At 40.8% G+C, this 12395-nt stretch overlaps 1 protein-coding gene across 1 annotated transcript; it reads left to right on the forward strand.

The window, feature by feature from the left end:
* Nucleotides 1-3512: 3512 nt before the first annotated feature.
* On the forward strand, nt 3513-10155 carry osmr (oncostatin M receptor; the record flags this gene model as incomplete). The annotated part of the gene is given in 19 exon segments (XM_080853226.1): nt 3513-3549; nt 3552-3607; nt 3611-3689; nt 3796-3944; nt 4031-4190; nt 4396-4677; nt 4798-4921; nt 5089-5237; nt 5371-5504; nt 5726-5873; nt 5966-6045; nt 7670-7877; nt 8071-8268; nt 8355-8456; nt 8746-8898; nt 9113-9262; nt 9379-9454; nt 9614-9698; nt 9796-10155. Coding segments are annotated over 19 exon segments (2730 nt in total).
* Between the last annotated feature and the right edge of the window lie 2240 nt (nt 10156-12395).

Consider the following 12395-nt stretch of genomic DNA (forward strand, 5'->3'; position numbering starts at 1 on the left):
ACCAGTCCCCGTGCTACAGGCGTAAAAGTATTGACATTTACGACAGGGGTACACTATCATAAGGTTTAATGTTTTGACAACAACAGATTAAATTATTTTGTAAATGTTACGGTTAAGGATTATAAAGACATTATTTTTAAAGATAGACCATAACTGATTTGTTTAAAATTGGAAAAAAATGTAATGTATTTGGCTGCTGATTTTGATTGGCTGTTGACGGGCATTTTGTTGAGCGAGCCCATTGAATGTGGTAGTAGTGCAGGGTGTCAATTGTTGTGAAGTTTGAACCCTTACATGGCAAGATATTTATTGGCTAGTCCTCCTTGATTTTTAGGTGGCACCACTCCATCCATTTTACAGAGCCCAGGGCCCTAACCCCCTTATAGCAAGCACAGTGGCGACATGGCTCTTTATTGAGTTGTGCTACATCTGGACAGAAGAGCATTTTAGTAGTCTAATTGCGACATTTTTTTCCGACATATTTTTTCCGCGGCTGTAGGCCTATATCATCACAGCTGATCACTCTGAACACAAGACTGCCTTTTATTTGTGAGCTCTGCCTATATGAAAAAAAAATGAAAGAGTAACACTTGGCCACATAGGATGTTAAAGAAAATTCTAGGCGACCTGTGGAGTTTTCTCGAGCAAAGTGGTGCTAGATAGCTACGTCATACCAGCAATCAAATTAGTAAGTAAGTAAGTAAGTAAGTTTTATTTATAGAGCACATTTATATACAGCATAAACTGACCAAAGTGCTTTACAATGACATAAAAGGCAAATAATACAGTATAACAATAATACAATAACAGCCCACATAGGCAAGAACAGGGGGTTAACAGTTCAGGGGGAAAGGAAGGCCAGGGAGTAAAGGTGGGTTTTTAGCCTAGACTTGAAGGCAGAAATAGAGGGGGCGGATCTAATGTCCTGAGGGAGCTGGTTCCACAGACGTGGAGCGGCGACAGCAAAGGCCCTGTCTCCTTTCTGATTGAGCCGTGTGCGTGGCACATGCAGAAACCCTTTGGTACAGGATCTTAGGGACCTTTGGACTGAATGTGGCTGTACAAGGTCAGTGATGTAGGCTGGGGCCAGCCCATTGAGTGCCTTAAAAACAAATAATAAAACTTTAAACTGTATCCTAAAATGAATGGGGAGCCAGTGCAAGGAGGCCAGAATGGGGGTGATGTGCTCACACCTCTTGGTGCCAGTTGAAAGACGTGCAGCTGCATTTTGGACCAGCTGTAGACGTCTGAGTGAGGAGTGGGGGAGGCCGAGGTAGAGGGAATTGCAATAATCCAGCCGTGATGTTATAAAGGCATGAATTACTATCTCCAGGTCTTTATGAGATAGGATGGTTTTGAGGCGGGAAATCACTCTAAGTTGGTAAAAACTAGTTTTGACCACATTACCAATCTGTTTGTCAAGACAGAGTTCAGAGTCAAGGATGACACCTAGGTTTCTGGCGAAGGGTGTGCAAATGGAGTGAAGTAACCTAAATTATTTAGAGTAGTGCATCTTGCCTTGGGGGGGGCCAAAAATTATGACTTCTGTCTTGTCACCATTTAACTGGAGGAAGTTGTTGGCCATCCAGTTTCTAATGTCTTCAAGACAGACCAGGAGAGATTGGATGGAGTCCCTAGATTTTAATGGCAGGTAAAGCTGTGAATCATCTGCATAGAGGTGAAAAGAGATGTTATGCTTTCTTATAATGTCACCCAGTGGGAGCATATACAGGCTGAATAGTATGGGACCCAGTATGGACCCCTGAGGGACCCCATAAGAGACAGGGGCAGATGATGAAGAGAACTGGCCTATAGAGACAGAGAAAGTCCTATGTTTGAGGTAAGAGCTAAACCAAAGTAATGCAGTCTCCCTGATACCCACCTGCTGGTCCAGGCGGGTGAGGAGGATGTTGTGATCTACAGTGTCGAAAGCAGCACTAAGGTCAAGTAATATCAAGATGGCATTATCACCAGAATCCAAAGTGAGGAGCAGATCATTAGTTACTTTAAGCAGGGCAGTTTCTGTGCTGTGAAGGGATCTAAAACCTGATTGAAAGGGTTCTAGTATGTGGTGGGTGGTCAGAAAGGGAGTCAACTGTGACAAAACAGCTTTCTCTAAAACTTTAGAAAAAAAAGGAAGCTTAGAGATGGGGCGGTAATTTTTAAGGCATTCAGCATCAAGGTTGTGTTTTTAAGCAAGGGTTGGACAACCGCATGCTTAAAACATGTAGGGACAGTGCCGGATGTGAGGCATGAGTTTAGAATTACCTGAATAGAGGGGCCAACTGCATCAAAAACACCCTTTATGATAGAAGAGGGAATGGCATCATGGGGGGATGCAGTGGGTTTCATGTGCAATACTAAATCCTGCAGTTCAATGAGAGAAATGGCCTGAAATCGGTTAAAAATAGCTGGTGCACCAGAATGATCTGGTGGAGTGGGTGATGGGGAGGGGGTAAACAATGATCTAATGTTCTCTATTTTATCGGTGAAAAACTTAAGGAATTTCTCGCAGGTATCAGTAGATACATCAGCAACTGGGGAGTTAAGAGGGTTGATAAAAGAATTAATAGTGCTAAATAAAATGTTGGGTCTATTAGAGTGTTTGCTTATCAGACCAGAGAGGTGTTTTGACCTGGCTTTTTTTGCTGCTGCCTGGAAGGAAGCTAGTGCAGTTTTAAAAATTTCAAAGGAGACAGTGAGGTGATCCTTTTTCCATTTCCTTTCGGCTTTACGGCAGGCCTGCCTAAATTATTAATATTTATTTTACGAGGAAATATTTTATATATTTTTAATTAGGCTATTCTTTATTCCAGTGTCAGTTAAACAGAACTATAAAGGAAAGAAATCACCATAATTAGACTAAGTAGACTAGCCTCTGAATTTGATTTATCCTAGTGAAGGTTGTGCTGTGGTGATCCGTCGGCTGCCTGCGGCACATGAGGGTTACTGGGCATCTAGGCCGAGTAAACAAGAAAAGAAATTCGACAAACACTATACAACAGTTCTGGATATTGTTTCATTTTGATAAATAAGAAGATGATGGCTTTTTATCACAGAACATTTCCGTTTGTTAAAACGTATGATTTCGCCCTAAATACTGGGTGAGCTACATAGCTGTAACCTACAGCGCTGTCCAAAGCAGCTAATAGTTTCAGCCTGTGCCGATAAAGGTGTGTCTCTATAAGGCCTAAATTAGCAATGTTATTATGACAAGCTATAGCGATTCCACCATCATTTTCGTAGCGCACTTGATATGACTGTTAATATTCTCCAGAGCAAAACTGCAATGCTAAAACTCACCTGTAGATGCCACAGTGGGTTGAGCATTAATGGATGCTGTGGATGACCTGTTTTTATTTCACATTTTGCGGAAGGGGAGAGGACAGTTACGCTGATCTGAGACCAAGTGCTCATGTTAGTCAAGCCTGTGGATGTTTTAACATTACGACGAATACATTAAGTGGGCTAATTGTTTTCTAATGGGAGTGATGGAAATGCATCAACTATGAATGCCATCTAATGGACAAGCAGGGCTACTGAAGGAGAAAAAAAGTTGTGCATGTACGTATTGTTATTTGCCATGTACTTTTTGTTGAGTGGCCGATGAAGTGCTATGGATCAGGCGTTGTTGCATATAAGTCTACTACTTACAATCTCTTGTGAAAACGGCTGGAACAGAGGAGTTGGTAAGTTCTTGGCTGTTTATTTGTTCAAATACAGGCAATCTAAGCGTATTATTTATATGTACAAGTTGTCAACATAAAGTATGTTTTTTTAAAATTTACTTTTTAGATTTTGTGGACCCTGTACCAGTTCAATTTCAATTGTATCCTAAAGATCATCAACGTCTTGTGGTAAACTGGACAGCAGTTAGCGCAGTTCAAGATGTTACTTATGAAATTCAAGTGACCCGCACAGACAACTTAAACCTTATTGAAAGCGTAAGTAGAGCCAGTAATTCGCATCAAAGTTTAAATAATTACTTAGGTTATACTTTTAATTGACATTTCAGATGTTTTGTTTCTAGGTAAACGTAAGCTTTAGACCTCAAGAATTTGGAGAACCATTCCACACTTGGACATGGACATCGAAATTGCCTTTACAATGCACTGATCACTCTGTGAGGATGAGGCCTGTCTACAACTCTACTTTTGTAGGTAACTGGAGCCAATGGAAAACGCATTTAGGTAAGAAAAGCAATTGGGATAAACTGTTGCTTTTTCTAAATTATCCTTGTAATGAAACAGTTATGACAGACCAACATCTGTTCTATAATTACCTTGGCCTGTAATACACACAATCTCTCTAGCATCTTATCAATTGCTGATGCTTTGCAGTGGTTCTCTGTGTATCTCCTAGACGTTTTGTGGTATATGTGGTTCTGTTTTACAGGTGTACATGAATATCAAGACCAAGTCTGGCATGAGCCGCAGATGTTTCCATCTGAAGAGGTTCTCCAGGAGAGATCAGAAGTCCACTTCTGTTGTGTGGCACCAAGGGATACCCAAGTCATCAACATGACCTTCAACAACACACATTACCCCCTAATCAACATCAGTAGCCAGGTCAAAGCCATTACAGTGGACAATCTCAATATCACCTCCGACCTGGGTGTCATCTTCGTGTGTTTTGTTTCTAAAGGCGATGAAAACTTCACTTCAAACTTTGTCTCATGTTAGTATTCTTGATTTGCCAATAATGTCTGGAGTTGTTACAACAGTCTGGCTGCCGAAATATGCACATTATGATATTTGCAGTGTTTTAAACTATACTCATGAAGATATGTATTGCCAGTCCCTCCACAGAAACCCAGAAATCTGAACTGTGAGACAGAGGATTTAAAACTTTGGAGTTGTAAATGGGATCCTGGAAGACTACCTAACTTGCACCATGAGCACAACTATACTCTGCTTGTAAAGTGAGTTCAACTTGAATTGTATGTATGGCTTAGTGGTGTACTTGAAATTGACTGCTGTCATTAAATGCAGTTGTTAATGTTGAATCTAATCTAAACAACATCCACAAATACCTGTGACCTGAAGGGATATCTGGCTTACCACTTATTTCATCTGTGTCTTTGTGAAGGAACTCGGGTCATGATCTTATCTGGTGTGAAACATCCTCATGTAGCTTTCTGGCTTTCTCACACCTGCACGAGTATAATGTCACTGTGATGGTAACAAGCAGTCTAGGGCAAAAAATGGAGAGCATCAGGTTCAATGCACTGGACAGAGGTTAGTTTGTTGTCTAGCAAACCACATGCTTGAATGTTACTTATTCTATTCTATTCTATACACATCTTTGTAATGTATTTATGTTCACAGTGCCCTACCTAGAATATGTAAATATTTTGACAAATGTGTCCAGTTTTTCCAGTTGCCAAGAGTTTGTCTATGAGGCCTGGTGTGACTGAAGCTAGCTTTTCTTGGACTATTGAGGGAAACTTTACCAAATTTCCAGTGATTTGCCAAGTCCAAATGAACCCTGAGGGAAGAGTCATGGTATGAATTATTTCCATTCATGTTCTAATCACCAAGTTACCATGAAAATTATCAAAATCCTATCGGCCAAATTTTGACAACATAATAGGTCAATTTGTTAATAATTACACATGTATGTATTTATTATGAAGATACATTTTACATTCTTCTAAGCCATTATATGCCATTATTAATGTTGTGGGTAAGGTATCTGCGAGCTGATCTTTGTTGTTTTTTTGCAGGACATTGAACAGATTGACGGTTTAGTGCTACACTTTGCTTGCCAACTTAAAAACTTAAAACCCAGCACACAGTACTCTGTTAAGGTACGCTGTGCAGTTTCTGGGAAAAGATGGGGGAAGTGGTCTGACCCACAGCTCTTCACCACATGTAAGTTCAGCTAAATTGGATTTCACCAGCATTATGTGTCAACCTTGAACCTTGAACTTAACAAACCCAGTTCTACTCTTGGCCTTCATCAGATCCCCTGGTTCGTGTAGACATCTGGAGGAGCATACAAGCACTTCCAAGTGGTCGCAGTGTTATTGTAACATGGAGGACAGTAAGTTTCAACCACAGCAGGATAATGATCAGAACAAAAGAATATCAAATCGTATCTTCAAAAAAATTATAACACATAGTGTGATATAGTGTGAAACATGGTTAAAGTGCAACCATTTCTCTCTCAGGCTGACACTGAAAGACTCAGTGTGGACACATGATGGCAGCACTTCGATCCCATTCAATTCTCTCCATGGGGTCTCCATGGGGGGTTAACTGCTCTATCTCTAAGCACATGGCAGTGACACAACTAGTTCTTGGCCGTGTCAGTTCAAATCAAATGCGGAATGTTTACATCTGCTACCGTTGATTATACAGTAAATACGTTGTGAAATGAAACAAAAACACACCACAGTTAAATTTGTATTAGTATTGATTGATTCACATCGATATGAAAGGATTACATGACTAACAACTGGTGAAAAAGTAATATGAAAATATTTGTTCACTGAATTAGCGCATTCTGTCCCAAACAGTTGCGTTGCAGTTTATAAGTTTCAGTTTCGCTTTCAGTATTTCAACGTGAATGAGAGGGAGCACAAGAACTGAGCGTCTAGCAGCGATTATCATATCATAGACATATATGATGCATGTATATGTCTGTGGGCACGATCTCAAGCACGTGCAAAAGTTGTTGTTGTCCAATTTCAATCTAGTTTCGAGAGACACATGCGCGCCCAGTCCAATTCCCAGCGGAATCGAATCGTGTGTCCAGGGGTTTACATCGGAGTCCAGTCGGACTCAAGCTGGACACAATGAATCTAGTTCTGGGGAGTCACATGTGTCCAATATCCAATTTAAATCGGACTGAAATCGGAAATTGGACGCATGTGTCCACACTGACTGATGCATGATTTAATCATGAGCAGGCTAGACTACTGTAACGCTCCCTTGTCTGGTCTGGCAAAGAAAGCTATTAGTCAATTACAAATAATACAGGATGCTGCAGCATGAGTCCTCACCAAAACTACACAGAGGGCACACATCACACCAGTATTAAAATCACTGCACTGGTTAGTAACCAGTGCAGTGATTGTAATACTGGTGTGATGTTACCTGTTAGTTGCAGAATAGATTTTAAGATTCTTTTACTAGTCTATAAATCACTCCATAGTCATGCACCTGAATATATGTCAGGCATGCTCTCAAGATACACACCCAGTAGATCCCTTATGTCCTCTGAACTCTTAAAAGTTCCAAAAGCCAGAACCAAGAGACATGGAGAGGCAGCTTTTAGTTTCTATGCTCGCAGCCTTGGGAATACTTTGCCAGGGGACCTAAGAATGGCTGAAACGGAGGAAACTTTTAAGCGAGATCTTAAGACATACCTTTTACTCTCGCCAATTATTCTCTCCGATATTTATCTGTTGCACTGTAGTACATGTGTATGTGTTTGCTTTGTAATATGTTTGCACTTTACATTCTATGGCTTTTGTACACCCCCCCCCCCCCCCCCCCCCCCATTGCACATTGTGTTGCCTCTTGGTATGAAATGCGCTGTATAAATAGGTTTGATTTGATTTGATTGGATGAAGGAACATAATGATGTTGCTATAACAATGCCAGTGTTGCTTCTCAGGGAATGTGTTTTTTCTTTGAAAGCACAACCTTGTCTCACCTTACAGTATGCCAGTGGCACACAGTTGGATGTCAAGTCATATGAAGTTCAACTCCAGCAGGAGAACAAGCTGGAGAAGTTGTGCACTAACACATGGCCTCATCAGACTGAGTTCTTAATCGATGAGCGAGGATGTAATATTTCTGTTCGTGCCATTACCAGAGCTGGTTCCTCTGTTCCATCTCATATCCTTATAGCTCCTGCAGAACGCTCTGGTGAGTGAAAAGTGGGCTCTGAAATGTTCCTTAATGACAGACGTATTATTTGTACTGAAAAAGACATTCATTAGAGCTACAGTTTAACATTGATGATAATTAGTGTGGACATATTGGTGCATATCTATTTGTACTGTATATGCACGTATATCACCCTGAGCATTACCTGTTCTACCTACGTGTGTCTCCACAGAAAATAATGTTATCCTTAAGAGGATTGCTGGCAGTGCCGGAACTGGGTTTATGCTGTTTTGGACAGAGGATGCCAGTGCTACATGTGGATATACAATAGAGTGGTGTCAGAATGGGACTGGAGTACTGCCTTGCAACCCTAGCAACCTTCGGTGGGAAACAGTGCACCAAAGTAACACCTCCTTATCACTCAGATCAGGTGATATCTCCATCCTTCGTAGCAGTGAAGTTTTCTCTCAGTGTATGTGTAGGAGAGACTAATATCAAACCACTTCTGTTCACTAGGAGCTTTTATCAGTGGACGCAGATACACCTTCAACGTGTTCGGTTGCAGAAGGGATGGACACCACCTTATTGAGACACACGTTGGCTACTTACAAGAAGAGAGTGAGCGTTGACAGGAAGAGGCACCTTTCCTGTCTTCTGCACTGCCTAGCACAGCACATGTTGCATCAGACCACAGTCAGAAAAATTGCTCAATAACATGGCCGAAATGGCAAAGTCATGTTGTTGTTTGAAAACTATCAATGTCCAAGTTTGAGTTTGGGACCATGTGATGGTCATCTCGACCAAACTAGTTGCTACTAAGTTTACTGTAGTGAGGCTACTAGGGCTTTGTAGTGTCCTGAAAATAGAACTAGAAAGTTATCTTTGGCAATATTTAATTTCTTTACAGGACCTACGCAGTTCACAAAAATACAAGATTCTCCAGTGGTGACATCTTCCTCTGCAATAATTACATGGACTTTTCTAGAAGATCATCCCCTGCACCCTGGTTTTATCACAGGTTACCTTGTGACTGTGCAGGATGGGAGCAACCAGAACCATAGTAAGTTCCAGAACCCTGACTTTGCAAGTCATTGTGATTGCCAGTTCACAGTTTTTTTTTAAAGGAGTGCTTAGAAAAGAGTGTCTGTGAGTGGCAGTGTGCGATTATTGGTCAAATAAAAGCAGTTCCTCTTCATGCACAAGTTAACATTTCGCAAGCAGGGTCGGCAAACAGCCAAACAAATATTCTGTTGACTGCCATGTTATGTCTTCAGCCTACACCGTTTCAGTAGACAACCCACACAGGAAGACCATCACAGTGAACAGTCTGATGGAGAACAAAGAGTACACCTACTACATACAAGCCTGTACATCAGTAGGCCCTGGTCCTCCTACACACCGCCGGTTCAGAACCTCCCCTAACTGTGAGTGTCGGTCACAAACCCATCATGCAATACGTAAGAAGGCTGCATACAACACATTAGATTGATTGTAAATGTTATTATCGTTCTGTTTGTGCATCTCCCCCCCCCCCCCATAGATTTTCTGTTTTGGGTGAAAATTTTAATACCAATGGCTTTCATCTTTGGTTGCTGTATGCTTCTATACTGGACAAGGTGAGTATATAATATGAAATGTTAAGAATTATAAAACATCTGCCACAGCAGGTTTAGTAGCCTACAGAAATTAATCACATGGAATTCTGTTGTCAGCTCCATATAAGACATCCTACATCAATCTTACACTGATACTGATACCTATCTGAAATTCCATAGACTGAGGAATACAGTTGTGGAAATTTTCACGCATCCAACCAAGGTGAATGTGAAAATAGTAGAGCTGGACAGCTGCCTTTATGAGGTTCGAGAGCATTCCATTTCCTTTACAATCTCACTTAAAAATGTTTAAAGAAACATGACACTTACAGAATGATCTACATTTTCTGTCCTCCCTCCAGACGAGCAAGAGGATTGGAGCCCTGAGAGTGGAAGACTGCTTGTGCTCTGACCTCGAGATCATAGACGTCAGGCCAGGCATGGCAGAGCGGAAGGTTATGATCTGTCCCAACGACGCCGGTTGTTCTTGCGTCCACCCAACAGAGCACTGCTACAGCACAGAGTTGCTTGACAATGTCTGGGACGATCCTGTTAGCGACAGCAGCATGAGCGTCTGTAATTTCACATACTCACCAACCATTACAGAGGTGTCGTTTTGTAGGTCATCGTTCAGCTCTGATGGTCTCATAGAGGGACAGCCTGTCCCACCACACAGCACATGCTTCAGAGGCTATGTTACCTCCGCAGGTGGCCCAACGTGAATTCTGGGCTGTATTTTCTCTCTGTGTCCTATTCGTTCCAGTTTCATGCATTATACTTCTATTTCTTACAGAAACTTTGCAAGAGGGGGATCCATCTTTTTCAAAAGCAATGTTGATAAATATATGTAGGCTTATGTAGAGTCGCACAAACCATGGTGTTAAGACTGTCATATATGGAGAGGCATCATTAACACAAAATGTGTAGTTTGTATACTGTATTCAATGTGTTTTTTCTTTTTTTTTTTTTTTTACAATAAACAAACAATTAAGATGATATTGAGACCAGGATGCTACAAGCTGTGTTGTATTTCCAATGCAATTTAAATACTATTTGTAGAAGTCACATGTGCAATGGTGCGATGTTAGTGATTTGATGTGTAGCTAAAGCACCCATGCTGCAATCGTGCTGTTTCATATAAATGAAGGCCTAATTACAAACCAAATGTTAAACTGTTTATAAACATTAAACTGTTCATAAATGAAGTATAGGTATTTTAGATACTGTATATAAGGACTAGAAGCATATTGAAATACACGCATGTCCCTTTAAAAGTTTCCTACATTTACAATATTGGAATCAGAACCCCCTACCTTATAGCAGCCATAAGGAGTTATGGTCCAAAACTAGTAAGCTAACTACCTAAAATGCATGCATACACTACCAACTGCCCAGTTGACACAGATAGAAGCTTGCCAACACACTAACTGGTGTATTTTGTAAGTACAGGTGCATCTCAATAAATTAGAATATCATCAAAAAGTTGATTTATTTCAGTAATTCTATTCAAAAAGTGAAACTCATATACCGTATATATAATATAGATTCATTACACACAGACTGATATATTAAGTGATTATTTCTTTTAAATTTGATGTTTATAACTGACAGCTGATGAAACCCCAAAATTCAGTATCTCAGACAATTTGAATATTACTGAAGACCAATAGAAAAAAGGATTTTTAACACAGAAATGTTGGACTCCAGAAAAGTATGAACATGTATAGCACTCAATACTAGGTCGGGGCTCCTTCTGCATGAATTACTGCAGCAATGCGGCGTGGTATGGAGAGGATCAGTCTGTGGCACTGCTGAGGTGTTATGGAAGCCCAGGTTGCTCTGATAGCGGCCTTCAGATCTTCTGCGTTGTTGGGTCTGGTGTCTCGCATTTTCCTTTTCACAATACCCTATAGATTCTCTATGGGGTTTAGGTCAGGTGAGTTTGCTGGCCAATCATGAACAGGGATACCATGGTCCTTAAACCAGGTACTGGTCCCTTTGGAAGTGTGTGCAGGTGCCAAGTCCTGCTGGAAAATGAAATCTGCATCTCCATAAAGCAGAGAGAAGCATGATGTGCTCTAAAACTTCCTGGTAGATGGCACCCCAAACCATCATTGACTGTGGACACTTTACAATGGATCTCAAGCAACTTGGATTCTGTGCCTCTCCTCTCTTCCTCCAGACTCTGGGACCTTGATTTTCCAAATGAAATGCAAAATGTACTTTCATCTGAAAAGAGAACTTTGGACCGCTGAGCAACAGTACAGTCCTTTTTATCCTTAGCCCAGGTGAGACGCCTCTGACGCTGTCTCTGGTTCAAGAGTGGCTTAACACAAGGAATGGGGCAGTTGAAGCCTATGTCCTGGATACGTCTGTGCGTGGTAGCTCTTGAATCACTGACTCCAGCTGCAGTCCACTCCTTGTGAATCTCCCCTGATTTCTTGAATGGGCCTCGTTTCACAATCCTCTCAAAGATGCAGTTATCCCTGTGGCTTGTGCATCTTTTTTTTACCACATTTTTTCCTTCCATTCAACTTCCCATTAATGTGCTTGGATAGAGCACCTTTTGTGTCTTACCCTCCTTGTGCAGGAGGTCAATGACTGTCTTCTGGACAACTGTCAAGTCAGCAGTTTTCCCCATGATTGTGTAGTCTACTGAACTAGACTGAGAGACCATTTGAAGGCTCAGGAAAGCTTTTGCGGTGTTTTGAGTTAATTTGCTGATTAGAGTGTGACACCATGAGTCTATAATATTGACCTTTTTCATAATATTCTAATTTTCTGAGATACTGAATTTTGGGTTTTCATTAGCTGTCAATTATAATCATCAAAATTAAAAGAAATAAACACTTGAAATAGATCAGTCTGTGTGCAATGCATCTATATAACATATGAGTTTCACTTTTTTAATACAATTACTGAAATAAAACAACTTTCTGATGATATTCTAATTTATTGAGAT

This window comes from Sprattus sprattus, assembly GCF_963457725.1.
Source record: "Sprattus sprattus genome assembly, chromosome: 15".
NCBI lineage: Eukaryota > Metazoa > Chordata > Actinopteri > Clupeiformes > Clupeidae > Sprattus > Sprattus sprattus.